Raw genomic sequence first — 25,876 nt, forward strand, 5'->3', positions numbered from 1 at the left:
GTTCCATATTTCTAAATTGTGTACCGTAGACACGTATTATCCTTATCAAAAACATGGGACTGGTGTTGTGGCTTAAGTGGTAGAGTGCGAGAGCAAGACCCTGAGTCAAACCCAGTACTGAAAAATTACTTAATTATAAAGGAAGGAAAATGAAGACTTTGCATACTCAATACTCATTCAGAAAGTGCAGGAAATTAGAAAACAATCCACATGACTTAAATGTATGCATAACCTTTGTAAACCTCTTGATACATTTATTTCTAGTCTTTAGGTATATATAACAAATTTTTTTACATTAGTAGCATCATTTCTCACTTATTCTCCATTAAAAAGTAGATGACTGTAAAAATTCCCCTTTCATCTCTACCTCTTCCTGTGCTGCCCTCTGGCCTTGTCTTGAGCTACAATCTCTGTCTGACACATGTGCAGTGCTTAGAAAGCCCCCTTTGGTTAATAGATATCACTGTGACAAGCAAGAAAAAAGCTTGCTACTTCTCTTCTTGTTACCACATATCTCATTAATACTACCCTTTGTTTTTCTACAGTGATTCAGTCTACATATTCATATACTCACTCATTTAACAAGTATTTGTTAAGTACTGTCTTAAGTGCCAGCCATTTTACTCTTTAGTAAGCACAGAGACAATAGAGGACTCCTTGCTCTGTAGGAGAACGTAGATGCATAAAGAAGTAAAAGAGCAGCATAACAATTGATTTGCAGAAATATTGGCCAAGTTCTATAAAACCAGAAAGGAGACTCATTTGGATTCTGTCAGAGATCCAAATGATTCCAGAGAAATCAAGAAAAGTTTTTTTGTTTTGTTTTTTTTTTCCCCCAGACAAGGGAATCAAGTTCAGAAAGATTTGGTCACAATTGGTTAGTGGTTGAGTTAGCATTAAAAGCAGATGTTAGGCTGAGCACGTTGGCTCACGTCTGTAATCCTCATGACTTGGGACACAGAGATCAGAAGGATCATAATTCAAGGCCAGGCAAAAAGTTAATAAGACTCCAACTTCAACCAATTGGGTGTGGCAGCATGCACCTGTCATCCCACCTAAGCAGGAAAGCACGAATAGGAGGCTCTTGATCCAGGCCAGCCTGGGCATAAAGCAAGACCCTGTTTCACAAATAACCAAAGCAAAAAAGGGCAGGTACCTGCCTAACAAGCACAAGGCCAGGGGTTTGTCCCCCAGTACCACCAAAAAAGGAAGAAAACAACAGCAATAAAAACCCCAAAACCAGATATGACAACAAAGCTTCTATCCACTGAATAATGCCTTAGGAAGGTGTGCTGCCTTTATGTTGTAAACCCCAGATGTGTCTGTGTTTGGGAAATTCCAGGGGTGGGGATTAGAGCTCCACTTTTTTCTCTCCCATTTCAAAGTGCCACCTTTAATCAAATTCTGATGTAACTAAAGAGTTACGGAACAAAAGAAGGTAGATTTGAGTTCTCTATACTGGCTCTGTCTTTGTTTAATTGATTAATAGTAAATGTGTTATTCTTTCCTAGGCTTCTACTTCTTATCTGTAATAGTACAGAAGTTGAAATATGTCTCAGTCCTTAATTTTTAAAAATTATGTGTCATGGTTTCCTCCTTCTCGTCGAATGCCAAAAGTGGCAATTCCATAGGACTGTGGGTCCCAAGCACCCTAGGAAGTCTTGACACAGCATAGCTTTGACGTAGGGATGAGTGAGAGTCAAAAGTGAGGGTCTTGATGCCTGGGTTAAGCTTCAGCTTTCTAATTTATAAAACAGAAATAATAACTCTTTTCCCAGAGTTGATGTGAAGGCTCAGTGAGCTTGTGTGTCTATAGCTCTGCACGGTGTCTGGCACATGGTACTTAGTAAATGTGGCTAATGATACTAGTGTTGTATGAGTATTAATTTGGAGTCCTGAGTGGTTTTAGAAGTAAAATTGCAACAGTAGCTTCTTTCCTAATGATTCATTTATTAAAGCACAAAGGAGCCAGTGCATAGAATATGGAATTTTAGTTACTATCGCTCAGATTTTGGGTTGGAGCAGTGTTTGCTGCTGAACTTTACTAATGACCCAGAAAAGACTTCCATTAGTCTTACGTAATATAACAAGGATCACTCTTTTTCTTGCTGTGTTCCCAGTGCTCAAGACATACTGCAGTACAGGGTTAACAGTTTGCAGATGTTTTTTAAACAAATGATTTCACATTTCATATTTTAAGTACTGCAAAGAATAATAGCACTTGGTACTGAATCTTTTGGTTTGCTCTCAGATCTTAGCCTGTGACATTTGTCGAATGTGCTTAAAGGGGACTTAGGTACATCTCATGACAGTCAAAGCAGAATTCTTCTGGTATCAGTATTTAGCTTTCCACTTTGATCAATAGGCTTATTATTTGCCCTTGAACCTCTGGTACTGGGGAATCACAGATATTTCTCAGGTTGATTTACATGGCAGTAAATAATCTGTGCTGTCTATTGTGTGTCCCGTCAATGACTGCACTAAATAAAACTCTAGGGACTCATTGGCCCCAAAGCTGGAGCACAGTGGACTTGTTAAACTCCAGTTATAGATGTATGCACCTGAAACAAGCTGCTCAGTTCCATTGTTGCTTTGTTGCCCCAATATGCATCTACAATTTAAGTACTGGCATAGATGTAAAAGTTAGTTTCCAGCCTTACTATTTTTCACTTCTGTTATATGCTAGGTACTATATATATATTATTTCATCTAACCTTTACAACTTCTGAATCAGGAGGTTATACCCTCATTATAGATGTAGAAACTGAAACTCACAGTGAAGCTTTTTCTTTGAAATCACATAGCCCTTGAGTCATGGAGCCGTGTGGAGATCAAACACAAGTCTTTCTGACCACAAAGTTCTTAGCCCTATTCCATAACATTTTCCTCATCTCTCGTGCTGCTGCTGCTTCTACAATTATTTTATGGTTAAGTTGGTGCCTGCTATAAAGATCGAAAAGTTTTCCGTATCATTCAGATGAAGTTTAAATTTCTTGCACAGCACTGCACACACTGAAATTTATAGTGACAAACATGGCTAGATTACTTTCTTGTTATCCATCCATTTAGCAAATTTACAGTTTCCATTAATTTTACTCTGCCCCTATTACCTGTTTTATATAATAAATATCTCTTAGTCATGACAGACTCACTGAGTATAGATCACCTGAAGTAGGTTCTCTCTCAATAAGCAGAGTTGCAGCTAAAGATTTGTGAATTAATTGGGAAAATTGCAAATCAGGTAGTCAGTGAAATAATTCATTGTCACATCCAATCAATAAACTTTGTAAATCAACTCATTTAATTCAAAAAATGATCTATATAGATCAAGCAACCAATTAAACAATTAGCACACACTTTGCAATTAATTAATTTAAGCATCAATCATGTAATTAAAACTCCAAATTTAAGCTGCAGAATTTAGAATTCTGCCTTGTGAACTATTGGATTATGTTTCTGAAGCCAGCATGTTTTGGAATGTTAGCATATTTGCAGTTTTGCAATTCAGTTTTAGAGCAGGATATATTAAAGTATTTACATTGGTTTCAATTTTAAATTGTCTATGTGTTTGTATAATTTCTGTTTTTGAACAAATTGGTTTTTTCTCAAAGAGAGGGAAGAGGGTGTGTATTTATTCTAAACTGGGCAAAGCTAGAATTTAGGAGTACTGACTGACTTTTACAGAAGTGGAAAATGTCCAGAAGTAGTTGAGGGGGCCAGGTGTCTGCACCAGAATAAATCAGTCTGTTTGCTTTTATTCTGCTCGGGATCCATGGTGATTGGAGTCAGATTCTGCCAGTAAGTTACTTACTCGTTAGGAAAGGGAGACCTGTACGATGGTCCTGGTTATCTAGCATACTTCTGTTGAGTCATAACACAGATAATGTCTTAATCATATATCATAGGCCACTGGCTCCTCTCCCTAAATGAAAGGTGCTCAGAAATGTTGGAAGAATAAAGATCCTCATTTCACATTGTTTTTTCCCCTTCCACTGCCAGGTAAAATAGGATTTGGGGTTCTAAACTGTATCATAGGCTTGGGATAGAGATCAGCAGTGTCTTTATTCTGCTTGCTTTACACAATACTCTGTGGTCTCCTCTCTTCATCCTCTTCCTACCTTTGATATTCACTCACCTTTTTTGTTTTGTTTTTTTTTTTCAGTGACAATGTCAGTGCCTACTGCTTGCATATTGCTGAGGATGATGGCGAAGTAGACACAGATTTCCCCCCGCTGGATTCCAACGAGCCCATTCATAAGTTTGGCTTTAGTACTTTGGCCTTGGTGGAAAAGTATTCATCTCCTGGTCTGACATCCAAAGAGTCACTCTTTGTTCGAATGTGAGTACTGACTCTATTATTTATCTCAGTATCTCTCAGTATCTCTTCCTAGCATTACAGATCTGATCTTGGTTTTGTACATCAAATGAATGATATTTGGTATCGGAGAGCTCATGAGTAATGATTCCTTGTAGGGAGATGCTGGGATGTTGGGGACAACATTTGTATTGCTGTTTTATACCTTAGGCTTAGCACTTAGGCTACATACATCCTACTTTGCACTAACAAATTGGAATATGGTAGAACTTTGAACGTCATGTCTACACCCATTCCCCTGGAAGCGCTAATGCATGAGGAGCCAGTGAAGCAAAACTTCTGGGTTTGTCTCTTTCTCTTCAAGGAATCCAAATTAAATGAAATGTCCATTGTGGCTGCTTTTCTCTTGTGACTTAAAATACTTTCTCTCCAATTCTGTTCAGATCCAATTTGATTTTTCTGCTTAGTTGTCTTCCTTTAGACTGAACAGTGTTCTTAGCCATATCTCTGCCTTTGGCAGTCTGGTAAAGCCTAGAAAAGCCCTTCTCAGAAAACTACATGTAAGTGCATAAAATAAAATCCACTGAAATATAAAAGAATTCTGTTACATTTGAAGTCATCAAATTATTAAACAAATTTATAATGTAACATGTTCAGACTTACTAATAAATTAAGGCCCAGGTGCAGAAGTCTGTTGTTTCAATGTGGTGATGAGTGTAAATACTATCTGAGAAATCTACACCAACTATAATGTGCTGTGGTGTTAGCCAGGACATTTATTCATGACAGTCACCAGCACTGCTAATAGTAGTGTGATTTGTTCCCTCCACTTATAATTCAAGAAAATGCTAACTATCAGAGGTGAAGATAAAAATGTAATTTTTGTTCATTTAGATCCACATAGCTGCTGAGTCCCACTGGTTAAGGGTGAGCCTGTGTGCTCAGGCTCACCTCTAAGATTTTTCTAACCTAGGCCTCTGTAGTCCTGCTCCTGGCTGTCTCCTGGGAGCAATAGCGATCCCTTTGGCACCCCCTGCTGTCAGGAAACAGCAAATTCACTATCCTAAGAAAGATTGCTTTAGAGGACTTTTTTCCTGTCCCTTTAAAACTGATTGTCTTTGAGATTTTTACTAAAACGGGATTAAACTACGTATGACATTATAAGTGTGTGGGTTTTCTTTAACCTTGAGCAAAGAAATAAATAACACCAGTTGTCTGGGGATGAGCTGGGTAGCCAGCCCCTCAAATTTTCACAATGGTTGTTTCATCCCTATTCTGAGGTCAAGTTTGGTCTAAATAATTCAGATTATCCAGTTATCCCTTCATCCTAATATAACTATTTTTGGTTTTGTGTTATCATTTCTATGGGTATAAAGAGTACAGCTTCATACATAGGGTACATACATTCTGTGTTATTTTTATTTAGCATTATATGGTAAATGTTTTAATATTTGTTCTTAATTCCTATAATCTATATTTTGTGCCAGAGATCTAGATAAAGACAAAACCTTCCCCTCATAGAGATTACTAACTAGTCAGGAGACAGTTGCCAAATAACTCATTAAAATTTGATGAGCAGTATAAAAATGTATGGGGTGCAATGAAAGCATATCACAGAATGTTCATATTGCTTCCTGGTTTGTCTTTTAATAAGTAATTCTGTGAATTCCTTTTATTTCTGTTAAATAATTTCCTTAAGATCATTTCTTCTAAATAGGGTTATTGGTCAAATATAAACTTCTTTAGATTCTTTGCATTTATTTATCTACCTATGTATTTATTCACTTATTTGCAGTGCTGGGAATTGAACCCAAGGCCTCACACATGCTAAGTAACCACTTCCCCGCTGAGCTACGCTCCAGCCCAAGACTTACTTTGTATTGACAAATCACCCTCTGAAAGATACATAGACTTATAATTCCATCAGTAGGATTCATGAAACCATCTTTTTCAGTCTTACCAGTACAAGGTGTTGTCATATTTCTCTATTTTTAAAGGTTATATACAGTACCATAACAAAAAGATGTGTGTGGTGGCATTTTAATAGATTTTACTTGTACTTTTATTATTATAAGTAACTAGAAGAATTTTTAGGACATAAATATTAACATATCTTAGCAATCTTTTGAACTGAAAGTACTTTTTAAGAAGAAGCTTTTAATGCAGTGATTTTCTGTAGAGTTGTTTGGGGCTGGCATAGAGGACCTTCCCAGGGCAAGCATTTAAAGACCCCGTGCTCTTTCCAAAACCCTGATGAAAGATGGGGGTGGGGAGATCCAGTGTTGATTTAATCATTCAGATGAATCCCCACTCTGTAAAGGCTGACATTCAGCCACTTCTATAGTACAGTAGGGATGAACATGGTGGCTTCTGGAATCAGTCTGCTTGAGTGCCCATCCTGACCTTGTCCTCACTAGTGAGTATAATCCTGGATGAACTGCTTACCTTTTCTATGGTTCACTTAAATGGAGATGATAATAATAAGAGTGATACCTCCCTAACAGATCAGTCAGGAGAATTGAATGTAAAGCACTTACAACTGTGCCTGGTATATATAAGCATTATCTCAAGTATTAGCTGCTATTTTTGTTATTAATAAAACAACCTGTTGAGGGCAGGAACTGGGTCATCTATGCCCACAGCACCCTGCACAGCTCCATTACTATAATAGGTATGCCACAGATATTTCTTGAATGGGTAACTGAATACATCTTTGCTACTGTATTTTTTTGCCTCTCTTATTTACTGTGTTATGGCAGAGGAGTGGCAGGGTTTAAGTAGACATTGCTCAGCTGAACTGAAAAAGCTGAGTTGGAATAACTTCACTGAATGTGGAAAGGTGGTAGAAATTGGGGAACTGTAGTTTTTCAAGTATGTCCTCTGAAGACCAGACATTCTCAAAGACAGGCAAGACCATAAACTAACTCCTTGAAGACTGAGAGGGATCAGATAAATAAATGTCTGTATCCTTAGTACTTAGCACAGGACTTTCTGAATAAGGAATAAGTGAATCTTTCAGGTCTTTGGGTTGCCAGGAGGAACCTAGACCAAGCACTGTGTACCTTGCTTCCTGGGCCCTCTTTACTTTCCTGTCCCTGCCTTTTAACTATCAGGAAGCCCCTAAGTTGCCTTCTGCCCTCAGAGGACCTCATACCACATACTCCAGAGGCTCTTATATGACATCTTTCCCTACAAATGAAGAAGCATAGGCTTTGAACTTTGGCAAACCTGGGTTCAAGTCTAAGTTCACTAGTGACTTGGTACATGACTTTGGCCAGTTTTACTTACCTTCTTAAGTCTCAGTTATAAGATGTGGATGATAGGAATTTTCTTATACATTAGTAATACAAAGAACTTCTTTAAAGGAAAATAAATTCTCTTCAGTTTAGGCTCAGTGTTAGGCCTCAGTGTCTCCCTAGCTTAGTTTTTGTTATACTGGTACTTGAGTACATGCAGATGTAAAGCTGTAGCTATAAAGCTCTGTAGTTTTCTGCCTATGAATCCCATGTTTTTATATGATCGAAACAAAATTGAAAATTAACTACAAGTAAAACTATAACATTAATAAAGTACAAATTAGGCCAGATACCAGTGGCTTATGCCTATAATCCTAGCTCTTTGGGAGGCTGAGATCAGGCGGATTGTGGATTAAGGCCAGCCCAGGCAAAAACTTTTCAAGACCTCATCTGAACAGAAAAAATACTGGGTGTGGTGGTACACATCTGTCATACCAGCTATGATAGAAAGCCTAAACTAGGAAGATCACGATCCAGAATGGTCTGGGTGGAACGTGAGACCCTGTCTCCAAAATACCCAGAGTGAAAAGAGCTGGAGGCATGGCTCAAGGTATAAAGTTCCAGTCTAGCAAGTTTGAAGCCCTAAGTTCAAATCCTAGTACCACCACAAAATAAATAATAAAATTATTTATAATATAATTATATCATAACCTAATAATAAATAATAAAAATTATTAATAAAAATAATAAAAATAAATAATAAAATTATTTATAATATAATTATATTTATAACCTAATGCTTAGGTTGTGCTGAAATTAAATTGATGCTGTTGGGTTTAATGAGTGTTAAATGTTATTTGTCAATTTGAGTCTTTTGATTTTCATTTTCATGGAAACAAGATTACCATATCATTTTCCTTTTAAATGATGCATGTTTAGTTTTAGTTACTAGTATATTATTTTAATGGACCAATTGATTTATAGTGAAGTTCCCCCAAATTCAAATGTTCTCTATTAGAAAAGTGTTCTTTGCATTTATCCCACCATAGTTTCTGCTAACATGATTAATTCTTATTAGTTTGCTGAGGATTTTCCTTGTTTCAAATCTGAAAGTCCTGTATCCCAGGAGCAATACCTTCCCACCCTCATCACCCTGCTCCCATCCCCAGTAAACCAGGACGATTGGGGTCACCCTACTTTCTGCTGTCGTTGATTGGTTTACATGTACATGGACTCTCTACCTGTGCACAGTTTAACTTAAGCACAAATTCTTCAGAGATCAGCAAGGCTGTTGTAGTAAAGAACCTTGTACCCACTTAGTTCTCCTGCTGCCATCTTACTCAGTTTAACAAACTGTTTCTGGATGCAGCTTGCAGTGATGCCATTTCACCTTTACTAAATCTGTTAATGATGTTAACTAATTCTCACTGCTGAAACATACAACTCCCTAAATCTCAGTGACTTATCCCAAGGAATGGCAAACTTTTTGTGTGAAGAACCAGATAGTAAATATTTTAGGCTTGTGTGTTTGTGACTCACCTCTGCCACTGTAGCATAAGAGTAGACATAGATAATACAGAAACAGGGGACATGAGCTAGATTTGTTTGTTAACCTCTGGCTTATACCAGTAGGTTTATTTCTTGTTCACATCTGTCTGATGACGGCCAGATGGCTTTCCTGGGCATCTCCCTCTAAGCAGTGACTCGGGGCTCCCCCAGTTGTGTAGAGAATGGGAAAAATGGAAGATTGGATATGGTGTACATCTCTTCTCTTCTCTCTGTCTTTCTCATATAGATAGATAGATACATAGATAGAGATATCTACAGAAATTAAATATATTTATGTGTGCATAGATAGGTAGGTAGGTAGGTAGATAGATATTCTTTGTGTGTAGTTTCATAATGTATAGCGATCTGGGTATACTTTTGCTTTTAGTTCAGTGATAATCATAATATTGCTGGACAGCAGTATATATTATCTAGATGTATAGATATACATCTACACACATATATATGTATATATGATTTTCATTGAATTAAAATCATATTTTTAAATTCTGAAACTTAATCTGTGAATTCATCAGTTGACTCTTAGATACCTTTGAACTTCAGGAAGTTCTGCTATACGAATTAATGTCACTCAGACCCTGGTATATAGTTAGTGTTATTACACAGTTGTTGCTCTTATTTCTGTCAGAGATTTCAGTCTGAATAATTCACAATAAGATATAAATAGGATTTAATGTTCCTTTGAGTTATTTTTATTATACAGTTAGTATATGTCTTAGAAAAATTAGAATACAGATCTGTGGTTTTCCATACAAAAAAAACTTTAGGGATATAACTCAGTGGTAGAGTGCTTGCCTAGCATGTATATGGCTATGGGTTCAATCCCCAGCACCACCAATGTGAAAAGAAAAGAAAATTTTAAATTCCCCTGCATTCCATCAAGCAAAGACAATGAGTTATTATATTTTATATAATTATTTACATTTTAGAAGAGCAACTAGTTAACTTAAATGAATCCCTACTGGAAAAATGTTCTGTGGAAAAGAATGTAGAATTGGAGGTCTTCTGACTTTATTTTTTCCACTAAGGCAGTCCTAAATCCAGCCTTGCCATCTACCACTCTTGGGCCTCAGGAAACCCCTGGACATAGAGTTGTTGTTTGAGGAAGGAGAATGGATTACTCTAAGAGCTTGCAAATTTAGGAGACTGCTAATGGAAATTGCCTGCTTACCAAATCTACAAGTGTTTTCTTTTTCTTTCTTTCTTTTCTTTTTAATACTTATGCAGTTACCTTTTTTTTTTTTTATCATTTCACAAGTGGTTTCTAAGCTGTCTGTTGTTCTTGATTAATTCTGGATACAGCAAATGTGTATATAAACAGGAATTCCTAAGTTGTGGACTGTTAACTTCCTTGAACCTAAGCATTGAGATAATTGAGTATCAAGACTGTGGGAGGGGACAGTAGGGAATGGGAAGAATGGGAGAGCTCTTGACTGGGTCCCCAAAGCCAGATAAAGAGTTGAATTTCGAATGTGGCCAACCTCTGAAGCAGTGCTCCTTGACCACAGTGACCAAGCCAAGGCCTGCTGATCCTTTGGTCCAACAAAGGAGGGATCTGGTTTGTCCATCTCCTCTTCCGGTCCCTCAGCACAGGGCTAATTCAGTAAGAATTTGTGAAATTGAATTGAGTTCACAAACAGCAATGACAAAAGCAACTGTGATGGTGTCATTACATTCCATTACATGTGTTGACACTAAAGTTTCACTCTAGGATCCTACTCTGGAATGGGGAAGAAGGGCTTTAAGATAATAAAAGTTGAACTCAATAAAATTGATAGAACCTCTTAGATTAGATGTCAGTAAGAGCAATTAAACTGCCTTCCGATGTTTGTGTTTTCCCTAAAATGTTTACTATAGTAGGTGAACATGGGAAAGGAGTAATTCAACCAAGAACTGTAAGCATATGGAATCCAGTTCGGGTTTTGCTATTTGGGTGAAGAGCCATCAGGTAGAGAGTAAAAGGTCTTATTCTAGAAGGGGGGTTGCCTCAAGCATGTGGCCCAAAGGGCTCCCAGAGATTGCCTTGGCTTCTCTTGGCTCTGCACAAAGGAAAAGGTGAACTGCTTTCTGAAGAGACATACTCCGTTCTGACTCATGGCTCTTTCTTGCATGAAGGCTTTTCAAAAGGGTCTATAGTTTTAGTTTACTTTCTTGATCATACCTCCAAAGTATACCCCAGGTGACCAGACCTTTATTTAAAAGGGTGTTCATTATCTTGGTGCCTCTTCTCTTATGTGCATTTATTGCCTATGGTCTTTAAAAGGGGAAGAGAAGAAGGGAGGGGCATTTTTGCATACTCATTTCATGCCTTTAGCAAATATCTCATTTGCTCCTTTTAAGAAACTCATTCTTATAACATATTAGCTGAGTTTCAGAGAAAGGTAGTTACTCAGGGTCATACTGTTTGGTACTGGGCAGTGCTAAAATAGAATATGGAATAAAAGATGTGTCTGTTCTTTATGCCAAGCCTGACAATACGGATATAAATTGTCCTACTTATTTATTGTTTGCTCGAGTCATAGAGGACCAACTGTGTGTTGTTTCTTTCATTCTGTTGTGTTAGCAAACATTTTCGTTGTCCAGATTGTCCTCATGTGTGGAAATATAACATATGCAGCCTATTTAATTTTGTGTTTGTAAATCTGCCTTGATTTCCTTTTTGGCAACAGCTACTGTCTAGAGAAAAGATTTTTCTTATGTCTGTATAAAGTGACAGAAATATTGAAGCAAGTAATGATGGAAAACATTAATTAATATATTTCTAAGAATTTAAAGGTCAGAAAAGGCAAATATATATGTTTTGCCCACTGGAATGTGTGTCTGTTGAAATCATGCCAGGATATTCTTTGTCCCTACAATAAAAGCACACATTTTAGATAGCCATCAATTTACTTTAGATCCAAAAATTATACCACATTGTTGCTTTAGTTACCATATCTCTTAAAAGTTTAGGACTCACATTTCTGAAGTTAATGTGATTTGTTTTGTGATATACCCCCTTTGGCCATGTTTAGTTACTATGTCTCATTTTGATTTCCTCTGTTCTCCCCTCAGCTGATGTTGGAGTCTGTCAGCTGCTGCTGTGTACATGTCAGGCTAGTGACTTGTAATGTTTATTAATACAATGTCAGTCTTGCAGTTGAAAAACTGTGATGCTTCTCAGAAGGTTGCGATAGAACGAAGCGTTTGATTTCCAGATCCTGTCGGCACTGCGTGGTGAATACATTCTCAGATGTTATGCAGTTCACTGACCTGACAGTTATGGAACCCCGCCTGGGACCCCATTTCAGCAGGACATATTTGAACAGAAACAGTTTGCAAAACTTTACACACTTAAATTCCTGCCAAGGCAAACTGTTAGCCACTTGAGTTTGTTATAAATACCCAATGGCGGTGGTTGGAAGTAGCCCACGGTGTGTTTTATATTCTAGACTGAATGTGAATGTCTTTGCGGTTATATAGAGTAGTAAATAATTGAGTTTGATTAGGGAGAGGGACCTCATTATCCCCCACCTGTGCCCAGCTGGAAGGGGAGGGTCGAAATGAAGCCATTAGCTGTCTCTCTTACTGGCATCTCAAAGAGCTCAAATACATCTGTGTCTTATTTTCTTTTCTGGCACAATCAGTCGAGCAAGCTAAGCAGGCATGACCGGATTTGGCAAGTCCCAAGGACTCTGGCAAAGATACACAAGGAGAAGGCGGAGGGCAGTCATTTTGGCTTCTCACTGCCCATTAGTCTAGCGAGTTATGTTTTTGGAAAATGTCTGTTTTGAAAAAGAGTACTTTGTCCAATGTCAAACATCATATACTCACACAATATGCTTTGATCTTTAAAAAAAAAATTGGTCAGTGCAAGGGAAAACAAAGTACAGCATTCACACTAGTATGAACTCTCTTTATGGATAAAGTAACAACCAAAGGGCTGGCTCTAAAGCAGGCATGCTGCAGTTATTACATGGCTTCCTCTTGCTTATATATCTTTATTTTCTACCTTGAAGTACCAGGGAATGAGCACACATAGAAGTGGGATCAAAGCGGTTGGGAATCAGAGGACCACATCTGCATTGCTACTGTGAACTGATCAGGATCAGAGAACCGAGCACTGCTGTTGGTAACCTCCCCACTTCTGGAAATGGAGAATGTGGGCATGAAACCATGACATTCTCCAAGGTCTTTTCAGAAAGGATCTTGTAGGTCCTATGGTTAGTCTGAGAGTGAGGACATGTGTAATCAAACTGGATTTATTACAGTAGAAGAAACTGTCCTGCAGGTTGATTAGTAGTCCCTGTCTGGAGGATGTGCTCTCTGGATGTGCTCTTCTTTTTCTGAGTCCCTCACCCTCCCTGTGAGCCATTGAGGGATTAAAAACACAGACATCACAGTCTCACAGACCTATGGTCAAGTTGTGGCTCCTTCAGGATTTGGTGTTAGCTGTGTAACTTAATAACTTAGTGTATAACTCCAGACAAGTGTCTTACCTGGCCAAACATCAATTCCCTCTGTTATAAAATGGGACCCCTACCTATGAGGGGCCAGGGGATTATGTAAATATAGTAAGTGCTCAGTAAATGTTGACTATTATTGGCTCAGTATACATCACTTCTTTGTATATATGATATATAATAATAATATATCTATATTATATAGAGATATATATAATATATAATATAATAATAATATATAATATATATCATTAGTATAATGTATTAGTTGTTACTTATTCTAAGTATTCAATATTTGACAGGTGTTACGGTAAACAGTTTAGAAGTACAGTCTTACAGTCTAAGAATTGCTACCATTCCCATTTTGTCCACGAGGAAATGAAATCAAAGCAATTATGTTGTTCACCCAATGAATGCAAAGCTTGACTAAACCAGCCACTGTATTGGAGAGCTTGCTGTGCTCTGCTGCCTTCTAGTATTGACACCATCTTTCTTGGCATGGTATAAGGCTAAAACCTACATGTATTTGGGGACATCTTATGAGGACACCTCTCTGAAGCCACATGTACTGGCTTCAGTGTTCTTGTGTCTCAGCAGCACTCTGAGGTTTCCTTCATCTGTGTGCATATTACAGAGAAATGTCAGTGTGACTGGCTTCTTTGTCTTTCTCTCCCACTAAACTCTGCAATATAGATTAGGGACCATATTGTTGATTTCTGAATCCAAAATAGGATATTTAATAGAGGATGACCTCAGGTAAATTCCCTGATATCTCCAGCCTCAGTTTCTATAAAATAGTGTAATATTAGTAACCATTTTAGGGTTGAATAAATTAAGATAGCTTTTTTAAGCTTAAAACAGCACAGGGCACATAATAAGCATTCAGTAAATACTAGTTGCTACTATTATTTTTATAACTCTTAAACAGTGAACAACTTGTACCGTACAAATCAAAACGCTCTTAATAAATCTCATAATTTTTAATTTCTATCATTCTCATCCAAAGCTAATGAGTTAAACTAAGGTAGGAAATACTTGCTTCTGTGGTTTACTCCCCAAAAGGAAAACTGAAAACTGAGCTCAGAGTGCTCTCCTTTGAACCTCAGGGAGGTTTTGATGCCAAGGCCAGAGGCTGCTTGCTGACAGTGTCCCTAAATTCAGCCACCAAACCCAGCAGATCTCATGTAATGCACCTAGGTTACCAGTTACATGCAGTTGATGTCCATCTCTCAGAGGCAATTTTTGCAGAGGAACTGAGGCAGAGAGGGGCTTTGTGGGGCCTCTTCTGTTGGGGTGATGACTTGGGTCAAGAGGAATAAAGAACTAACACTGAGAAACTCCTTTTACTATATTTGCCAGCCTTAGTGCCAGATGCTTGGCATTCATTGCATATTTTATCCTCATGACAGTTTTGAAGGGAAGTAGCCTCACTTCATGGATGCAGGTAAGGTTCTCACTGATAAGGCAGTATTTTGGTCAGCCAGGAAACCAGGATTTCAATAAAAGGGTGTTTAACTTGCAGTCATGTGCTTCCCTCTCACTTGGATTCTGGCTCAGACTCTGCCCTGTACAGAGAATCCAAGCTTTTCAGATGAAGACCTATGCCCCTGTTTCCCATGTGTCTGCTGTCACCTCTGGTTTACTATTTAGTAGAAAAGTGCTCTTTGTATTGGGTTAATGCTGGCATCAAAACTCTGTGGTAACTGAGTGGCTTTGCACAGGCACAGAGCTGAATTCCTCAAGTGAGTAATCTCTTTTTAAAATGCCTGAACGTTTTTCAGTGGTTACCAGACTTGACAGGACTTAGCTTTGAGTTGACTGAAGCACTCCTGGCAGCATTTAGTCAGCTTCTTAAAGTGAAATTTCATCCTGTACCAGCCTGGGCAAAAGGCAGCTGTCTCTGCTTGGTACCCCTGGAATGCCCTGCCCTGGGGGAAACAGACTGCCTGTCCACAAGGGCAGCAGTTTCTGAGCCAAGACGCTGCATCTAAGTGTGACCTTCCTGTCCATCTGGGCTATGCAGGTCCCAGCTCAGAGGAAGAGAGGCAGAACAAGCAGCACACATTTCCTACAAGACTATTATCTTCTCTGTCTCAGACCCAGTGCCCTCCATGGCATAAGAGTGACTTTAAAGATGTATTTCAATAAACTTCTAGAAAGCCCATAAAAAACCCTGGATGTAAAGAAATGAGGCATAAAACCCAGAATGTTTGGAAGTCAAGCTGAAAATTGTGGTAGCAAGTCTCCATTTCAATTTATTAAATGGGAGCATAACTTAACAGTTGTACCTAGATGAATGCTAAGAATCACTGCATTCAATGTTCTTAGCTTTAGAAACATGCATGTTTCACTCAAACCAAAATGTTGCCCATTTTATCTCCCCTCCCCCACCCCATGCTATAGATGGGGAACAAGATCCAAAGTTTGCATTTGTCTGGAGGGAAAGGAATGGAGAGTGAGGCTGACGGGAAGCTTTCATTAGGTCTGGTTGAGTGTGCAGTACGTGGGGCAGAGCCTTTTTCTCCTTTTAATGTGCACATTTTTATAGAAATGGAGCCCCAGAGTAAGATAGTGCACACTTGTGAAGGCACATTCTAAGTGCCGTGTGTTCCCCTTCCCTTCACTGTTGTTTTCATTTTCCTCTCATGAACCTTGCTACCCTGGCTTCAGCACAGAGGCTGTAAAGGAAGATGGAGAGCCGAGTTACCTCAGAATGATCACTATCGTTAACATTCACGGGTGGTTCACTTATCATTCCTGACTGCACAGACATGGCAGCCGCTCAGAAGCGTCCGCAGGTGTAGCATGGTGATACATATTACATTGTGCCACAATGGATTTATGTATTCTGTAACAAAAGAAAAGTGTAATGAAAAAATACAGAAGGTAATCCTTTATTTCTCCACCACACAATTTATCAGTAATGCCTGTGGATGATAAGTGCCAGGGATTTCCTCTTGCTTGCTTTAACCTTGTCACCTAGGTACGTTTTGGTAAAATGACAGAAAAGTGCAGGTTGGGGATTTTCCTCTGTTCAAAAATCTTTTAAAAGGACACTTTTAATTTATGGAAGTTAGTCCAAACACAAGGCTTCTTTTTGAGCTTTTAGTCTGCCTTTGCTGAGAAAGACAAACATATTGGCTTGGGATAATACCATCAGCCAGCCACAGATGAGGAGAGAATGTAAGCAATATATAACCAGGCTCACATCTACATTAGTTCAGGTAGAAGCCAGGTGAGTGAGAGTTCTCGAGATCTAGGCCAGTACTAGTTTGTGAGTACTCAAGAACTTGTGTTCCCTTTCGGCCCTGCTCATCCATCGCCCAACATATTGTCACAGATGGAGCACATACTGACTTCTGAGGAGAACGCAGGGGAAGGCAAATTTGAATGTGGTTGATTGGCATTTGTTCCAGACACACAATGGCCTAGCGCCAAAGCAAATACCCCCAAGTTTTTAAATGCACAAGGCACTTTACATTTCAGTACTCTTGCCAAAGTATCACTTACTGCATCGTTCTCTAAATACAGTTTTGTTTTTTTTTAAAGGAGCTATTTCTTATTTTGCTTTGATCAGTAAAATAAACTTTTAAAGATTGTTCTGGGATGGGGTCCAGCTTCTGAGGTTAAGAATGGCCAGGGCTCAGGCATGATTCAGTAACAGAGTGTTCAGTAAAATTAGCTTGACAGTTCTCAGGCCTGCTGTTCGATAGCAAGAACTTGACCAAGTTAAAATGGATGATCATGCTGGCCAGACCAGCCTCAGCTTTTGCTTTTTAACAAATGGAATGTCAAGGATTAAACAGCAAGCAGTGTGGAAAGGGGGGGTTGTGGAGATGTCTTTGTATTAGGGAAGCAAATTGGGTCCTTGGTTTTGAGATCAGCCCCTAGCCCCTGTGGAGAGGCAATCACCTGGTTGGGTTCAGCCTAGGCTTCATTCCCCTTCCCAGTCTGTCCTGCCATTGGGAAGCTTTTCCAAGGCTTAGCTTGGGGCTTGGCTTTTCTTTCAGATTCTTGTCATATGAAGTTCTGCAATGGTTTTTGGCCATGTTTCTCTTTGAGATTCTTACGGGGAAGTGGGAATGTGACCAAACTCCTTGTAGCAATTCCCATGTTCCATAGTTGGAAACTTGGGTCCTGTTTGTTACATGAGCCTACTTGGAATTGTCTTGTTTTGTTCCAGTACCCAAGCGTAGTGGGTAGTATTTGTGATAGTTGCTATTGCAATTAATAGTGTTAGTGAAGTTACACCTCACCCAGGAGATGAACTGGGGTTTTTTGTTGTTGTTGTTGTTTTCAGCATACTTGTTCATAGCTGATTTTTCCTATCCAGATAAACCAGTTTGTCTAGAAGCTTACAGTTAGTGTTAGTGTCTCACAAATAGTGTTGTGCTTCAGCTAATATTTTGTTTGACTTTCTAGGATTAAGTAGATGAAATCATTCCATCTGAAGTATATACAAACTAGATGGATGGATGGATGGATAGATAGATACTTTACTAGTCAACTGGAAGAGTCTTTTCTTTTCCTTCATCTAAATTGTGTTGGCATATCATTTTCCTTGCCCCCTGCCCATGTTGTTTTTCCTCTGGGGCACAATGAACTTATGATGATGGTAGTATTAGCCTGCAGTGACATCTACTAAATAAACCAAGTTTATTGTCAGTCCTTGCTCAGAATTTGACTTGGGAGCCCACAACTAGGAACCCATGGTACTACTGACCCACACAGAGCAGTTAGGTTCAATTTGAGATAAATTAGGAAATCCTGCCATAAACCTGGTCTGTCTTTCACTTGGAGCTACTTGTACACATTAGAAGTAGATTTATTCAACCTATTCTTAAATAATTGGCACTTTGATGTGTACTTATTTTAAAATTTCCTGAAGCACAGTAAAGATCATAATAACATCTCTCTGGTTGAATGTTGGTGGTGATTTAATATGTCTCTTCTTGCAGAAATGCTGCTCATGGATTCTCCCTTATTCAGGTGGACAACACAAAGGTCACCATGAAGGAAATCTTGCTAAAGGCAGTGAAGCGAAGAAAAGGATCCCAGAAAATTTCAGGTGGGATAGTTAAATCATAGAAGCTTAATCCTTTGTTAAAAAAAGCTCTGTTTGTGTGTGTATGTGATGGTTGGCTAGATTGTTTCAGATATCATTGCTAAAAGGTTAGTTAGCACATCTACAGTTTTAAAAAAAAGTGATTTGAGCTTTCTCTAGGCCTCAGGGAGAGACTAGGTCAGTGACATATGTGAGAAGAATGTGTTCATATCAGTTATGAGCATTTGATCATTAATAATGTGTGGTAAATTAAGACAGAGCTTCTTGTATTAACCATTAGTTAATGTAAAACTGTCTTAAAACCCAAATCAGGGGGCTAGAGATGTAGCTTAGTAACAGAGTACTGCCTAAGATGCATGTGGCACCTTAGTGTGAACCCCCAGCACCACAAAAACAAAACAAACAAAAAAAGAATCAATTCTAATTGAATTGCTGCTTTTAAATTCATGTTTTCACATCATTTTCCATATTTTAGTACTAGTCTTGAGTATAGTACAGGAAAAAAATGAGGAAAAATTTGCACTTCATTTTTACCAAATGAGGGAAATGTTAAAAAAATTTTTTTGAAGATGAATCTCGATGCACACAAAGAGCTGTTAATCTGTAACTCCTCATTACCCAACTTTATGTGGAAAATAGGCTTATGGTATTAGCTATGATATTTCAAAGGTATAAGACAAAAAATTACCAGTATTGAGAAATAATTATTTTGAGAAATAGCTCAAAGATTTGTCATACTACAGACTATTTTAGCATAAATGAGCCTGTATATAACATGGACAGTATCTTAGCTTTGTAAATAGACTTCTTAAGCACCTTTGATTTCACCTTTTGGAAAGTGGGGGGGAAAAAAAGCAGTGCTCAGGCTGAAGAAAATAGTTTTGTGCTCTTTTTAAGGGGAGGCATATAATCTGTTCCAGATTTAATTAGCTATCTTCAGATGAAAGCTGAAGTTTTAATAAAAGTTAGAAGAGATAACCCACTGAAGGACACGGATGAGCTGTCTCAAGGCCATATTCCAGGGGAACGATAAGAGCTGTAAAAAATGGCAGAGGAGAGCAATTGAATGGAGCAATGAAAATCTGATTCTCATAAAAAAAGAGAGAGAGAGAGATGCTGGTAGGGGCGGTTGTAGATGAGACCTGCTAGCGTCTGCAAGCAATTTGGATGCTTGCCAAGAGTCATTGTTCACCCTCGGCTGTGGCGGCTCCGTCCAGATGTGCCAACTGCACGTTTCGGCTTTTGCCAGCTGACTGCGCCGTTTGATAACCAGCTCTCTGGATGCCCATCACTGGCCGCAGAGATAGAATTAAATGATGATGATCTTCCCACAAGTTGGGAGAGGAAACAATGCATATAAATCTTGATTTCATCTCAGCATGAGAAGTCTTTATCCATCATCACTCATAATGAACAAGTCGTTAGCTGGGATGAATGGTGTTCTGGTTTTTCCAAACACCTCTTTTGTTCATTTTTTGGGTGACTTTTATCTATTCTATGGGGGTCAAACCTCTTTGCATTTAGGGGATGATTGAAGAGGCATAGAGTCTCCTTCCCAGGGGAAAGTATATGTTTTGGGGTTCCAGGTGCCATCTAATAGCTTTTAAATAGCTTCAGGTACTCAAAGATATTTTTAAAACATTCATTCTCTAGAATCTGGTTTCTTTTTTCTTGTTTTGTCCCTAAATTTTTTACGTTTTAGTACATTTTGTGATATAATTCTAACCTTCTTAATAGAAATTCTTCTGTCATTGATTTTTTTTTTTAGACCATGAATCCCCTGTTAACTTATTGGGTTATATAAGCTAGTGTCTTTCCTTCTTTCTCCAGCCATCTCTGTCCAAACTTATAACTGTTTATCTATGTCCATCCCCGATGTCCACATTTATCATACACACACATACTTACGTTCACTCTGGATACACATCCATGCCATTTCCATCAGAGTCTTTACCATATCCTTGCAAAGACTTAGAACTTGATATTCAAAAAACAGTGATCTGCATTATTTATTCCTTTTCATACTAGAGAAGCCAATTGAGATTGATACATTTACGTAAATTACTGTCCATTTTCTTAATCCAAAAATCTTCTTAAAATAAACTCAACTGTTTCATCAAGTCTGTTCTCATAAAACATAAGAATCTCTAGTTTGGCAAAGATATTTGTTTAAGGTTAACATGGCATAAGCAGGGTACATTTTGTGGGTTTGAACTTTGTATTGCAGAATGAACTTCTTTTGGAGGGTGGTTAATGAAAAGAGGAAAATCTTTGTCATAAAGGTAAACACTCATACATTTAATTTAAATTTTAAAAAAAGCTGTTGGTGCTCATAGTTAGCTATAAGATACTTATCACTTGGCCCTTATGGCATAGGAATTTAGTCATAACCTAGCATTGGGATGCAATGCCAGGTTAGACACACTCATCCTGTAAGCTTCTACTACAGTCTTTGCAAGAAGGTGTCTGTTATGCCCCTTGTTCAGGACAGGGTTAGAGTGCTCAGTTTTTACCTGATTGAGTGCAGAACCCCACTTGTCCATTTTTATTTGTTAGAGGTTGGTTATATAAGAACCAAGATTTTCAGAAACCCTTTGATAGGCTAGCAGTGTACTTCTGATCTTACAAACCTTTAAGTTCTTTTTTTTTTTTCCTTTTTTCTTTTGGTGGGTGTGGAGTTTGAGCTCAGGGTTTCACACTTGCAAAGCAGGTGCTCTACCACTTGAGCCATACCTCCAGTCCATTTTGGTCTGGTTATTTTTTGGAGATAGAGTTTAGCAAACTATTTGCCCAGGCTAGCCTTGAATCTCAATCTTGCCAATGGATCTCAGCCTTCCAAGTAGCTAGGATTACAGGTTTGAGCCACCGGCACCTAGCTTTAACCTCTTCTTTTTTTTTTTTTTTTTTTTCCCCAGACTGTCCACACAGCTCTTCATTTAATAATGACTGTAAATGTAGAATTTGAACTTTCATTATCAAATCAAGGTGTGGGTTTAATGGCAGTCCTAATCATTGAACACTCTGTTGTCCTTTCCTCTAGCACTTGCTTCTCAGTTTTTATTTGTTTAAAAAAAAAAAATCAGAAAATAGTAGATGCTTGAGCAGCAGTTCTTTAAGTAAATAGCTTTGTCAATAGACACCTTCAGGGTTTCAAAGTATTTTTGCTTTTTAGATAGAATATCACTGTAACTAATCTAAAATTTTAACTTGCATTGTTTGTAATTATTTCATCAAGTCATAACTATTTATGAACACTGCAGGGTTTTTTCCTATTAATATTCATATACTTAACTATAGTATTCTTTTCACAGTGTGTTCTAGTCAGTTCTCTGCTAATGCCCGTTTCTTAAAGTCTATTTTTAAATGTCTCTTTTAAAGTTTCTCTCTAATTTTTCATTTTATTACTGACCCACTTGACATTTGGAATCTACTTGCCTTGGGAGAAAGTCCGCACTGCTGAAGAAAATAGTAAATGGAGAATCTGGTTTTTAGAAGAATTAGATGAAGTCTTTTTACTAATTTTAAAAGGTTGGGCGGGTATGTTTTTGACACAGTGAAGATAGCCTGTCAGGTCTCTGGATTCAGACAGTACGCTATACTAGCCTGTTGTGTAGTGAATAAAGGCTCAGTCATCAACCTCTCTCTCTGTCAAGGCCGCCCTCCTGATCAGCGACCTGAGCTTCTTAGTGCTTTGCTTGTTTGTTTTTAAATACGCTGTTACCCAGCAGCCTTCACCAGTGTCCTGAAGCGTAATGTTGGGGATGATAGCTAATGTTGAGAAATAGGGGCAGATCAATTTCAGTTTTCACACCAACACAGAAATATAGATGCTTCTTAATCTACAAAAGAGAAAAGCTTCACAATGGGATTTACCAAGCAGGATAGACTTCTACATAGCTCTAATTCAGTATTCATTCTCATTATGAAATGGAAGTGTTTTTATGTTGCCCACTGAAAGATTGAACAGAAGCATACTAACTTTTCCTCACCCTCATCTGTTCTTGCTTTTTGATGTGAAAAACAAATTTTTATTAGTTTGAAGATCCTTTTTAAAAGTTCTTACAACATTGTTAATAGGCCTTATAACATTAATTCATACTTCTCTCATAAAATTTCACGTAGAACTTGAAAGTATTAGCTCTGTGAAATGAACTCCCTTTTGACACCTTACTTAAGAGTCACAGGGTGCCTTATTGCTTGCTAGTTTGTATGTTTTCACAAAACTCCTAGAATGTCATCAGTGTTCCCTAAAGGATAGTGGGGGCTGCAAGAAGCATCAGTCATAAGGCATGAGGTTCTGGTCTGAGAAACCCCCAATGATGCATCATTGGATTTTTAGGTCATCCATTAAAATCAATATAAAATCTGTGTATTATTCCATAGTATATTTATAACTGTGCAGTCTTCATTACACCTGTGTTGGGTATAACAGTGCTGAACATCAATAAAGCCCTTGCTGAGGAGGACCTTATGCTCTAGAAGGAAGGTAAACATAAGGGACTGAGACACAGAGAGAGAGAGAATGAATGAAAATGAATAGCAGGCAGGGGAGTTGACTGCATCATATAGGGAGGATGCTCAGAGATTTCCTCCCTGAGTCTTTGAAGAGTAGAGGAGTGAGCACTGTCATTTAAAGCAGTGGTTTATCATATTTTAATACAAAAAGTACATTTCAGATTATTTTTCAGTTTAATTTATTTAGCTTCCACAACAGGTGCCCAGTCCAATAAATGGTACCATCATCCACCCAGTCATGGAGCCACATATCCAGTCATCAGGCTTGAATTTTTCCCTGTACTGTCTTCCCATGTCCTAACCATTAGTAAGACACTTCATTTGTACCTCTAGAGTATATCCTGAAAGAATAATGCAGTCTTTCCTATCTCCATTGGATGGGTGAAAATCACTGTGACTTTTCATCTGGACTGGTGAAATAGCACACTGGCTGGTTTTCCTGCCTCTGTTCTTAGTCCCCTCCAGTCCATTGCCCCCAACCAGAGATCTTGTAAATTATAAATCAGATCATATCTACTCCAAACCCTTCAATGACTTCCATTTGTATTCAAAGTAAAATCCAAACTTCTAACTACTGAGGTTCAAAGAGGAAATGGGACAGAAAAAATATCAAGCCAAAGAAAGGAAAGAACTGGTAAGAAATTGGGGAAGAAGTTCAGAGTTGATGGTTACACTCTGACCAGCAGAGATCAGGCAGAGGCCTGGACAAAGGAGAAGAGGAAGAGTTGAGAGCCTGTGACCTAATGTGGACCTGCTGGTGCAGACTGGCTGTGACAGGGTCTGCAGTATCACACATGGAAGGCCTTACTTTCAAGCCAGCTAGACCTAGAAAGTTGTATACAAATGAATTCATTATTTATCAAGAGTATTTTAGCTGGGTATGGTGGCACACACCAGTAATCTCAGCTACTCTGGAGTGGAGGCAAAAGGACCAAAGTGTGAGGCCAGCCCTGGCAAAGTTAATGAAACTCTGTGTTAAATAAAAGGAATAAATAAATATGTAGTAATAATAATAAACAAATGGGCTGGAAGCATAGCTCAAGTGGTAAGGTGCTTGCCTATCAACCCCAAGACCCTGAATTCAATCCCAAGTACTGCAAAAAAAAAAGTTTTAAGGGGGATTTCTGGATATGTGTCAGGAGAAGACTTGGTCTTTCCAAAAAGCAAGATCTATTCCAAGGGTGTAAGAGCTGATATACTGAGTGCCTTTGTGTGCTTAGCAATATTATCTCATTTAAGCAACACAACATACCTGAAAAATAAGTTCATTATACTTATTTTATATGTGAGACTTGAGAAAGGTTAAAAAGAGAACAGAAAAAGGCCTATTTTCGAATGGAGGAACTGTGGTTACTATGTGTGTAACCAGGTACTTCTGAGCCTCCCTATCCTCATCTCTGAGAGGTTAGTTACCCAGACCCAGATTTCCACAACAAGTAAATGGTGAATCTAAATTGGAGCCCAGGTTTTTTTGACCTCAAAGCCCATACTCTTTTTATTTGTACCATGTTGCTTATTAGAACCCTAATGGGAGAACAAATTTAAAATTCTGTAAACAGAAATGTTCATTGATTGTGAGATCTACATGCACTAGGGAAGAGCAGCATTTAAAGGAACCCTGTGGTGAGTCTGAATATAAAGCTGCAGATTCTTTTTGTAATTGCACTGTTTGTCTGTATTGCTGTCAGTTTTAATGTTTTATGTCTAGCTTTCTTAAAGGAACATACACCTGGCCTGAACTGCACTGTTAGAAAGGGAACCCTATATGTGTTGTAATGGAGTTGAGTTTTTAACACTTTTTGAACCTGAAATGCTCTCTATAGGCTCAGGTAAGCTCAAGACTCTTCCAGCTGTAGAACTGAACAGAGTCCTTCTTCATGTGTAATTGTAAAGACAGGAAACCCAGTACCCTTTCTTCTATAGAAACCAGGGACACCAACATGTGATTTCCTTATAATGTAGTAGGTAATCCCAAAGAAGAAAAGGTAAATAAGACTATTTAATTTTTTTTTCAAAGAGTAATTTCTGCAGACAACTGTGCCTCCTTATGAAAGAATAATCATACTGATACCATTCAAGCTGGAGCCAAGTAAGAAAGAGATAAAGACCCAATATTCAGTATCCAGTGACCCTGTGAGATAATGATATAGTAAATTAGGGCTGCTAAGGTGTTTAAATGTATAACTCAGAAGTGCCCCAGGCAAGAAGCTTCAAGTTAAATATTTCTCCTCACCTGCTTTCTCTGCCTCTTCATCTTGTTGTTTCATCTCACCTGAGCATCCCTCTTCTAGAGTACTCTGAGGCTCCTGATGGATCTTCTCGAGTATAGAGCAGAACACATTAAAGATGGCATTGCAGTCAACTATTTTATCCAGAAAGCCTGGAAATTTAGAGAATTTATGTCAAGCAAAAATCTTTTGGAACCACTTCAGAGACCCAATTATTTTAGAAAGGTGTTAAGAGCTCTCGCAACTGCCACATCAGAAAAACTTGAAATATATCATTCTCCAAAACTACATTTGACCAGCATTTACTCTTCCTGCTAGTCGCTAATCTTTCAGAAGTTCCTTTTCCATTACAAAATCTATTCATTCACTTCATCTGGGGCAGTCACAAGCATGGATTAGATTAATGAAAAAGCAGAATGAAAGGAAAAGACTTACATGCCAAGGGACTGTGTTGTGGCAAGGGAGGCGCACACAGCTTGGAAGCAAAGAGTCTTTTTCTGCTAAGC

At 38.3% G+C, this 25,876-nt stretch overlaps 1 protein-coding gene across 10 annotated transcripts in view; it reads left to right on the plus strand.

The window, feature by feature from the left end:
* Mapkap1 (MAPK associated protein 1) overlaps positions 1 to 25,876 on the plus strand; it is a 236,359-nt gene that overhangs the window by 123,907 nt on the left and 86,576 nt on the right. For all 10 annotated transcript variants that reach the window (XM_074053192.1, XM_074053193.1, XM_074053197.1 and 7 more), the window contains 2 exons: positions 4,163 to 4,339; positions 18,521 to 18,630. In XM_074053192.1, coding sequence (XP_073909293.1) covers positions 4,163 to 4,339; positions 18,521 to 18,630 — 287 coding nt within the window. The remainder of the gene's footprint in view (positions 1 to 4,162; positions 4,340 to 18,520; positions 18,631 to 25,876) is intronic.

Source organism: Castor canadensis, chromosome 13, assembly GCF_047511655.1.
Source record: "Castor canadensis chromosome 13, mCasCan1.hap1v2, whole genome shotgun sequence".
Classification (NCBI taxonomy): domain Eukaryota; kingdom Metazoa; phylum Chordata; class Mammalia; order Rodentia; family Castoridae; genus Castor; species Castor canadensis.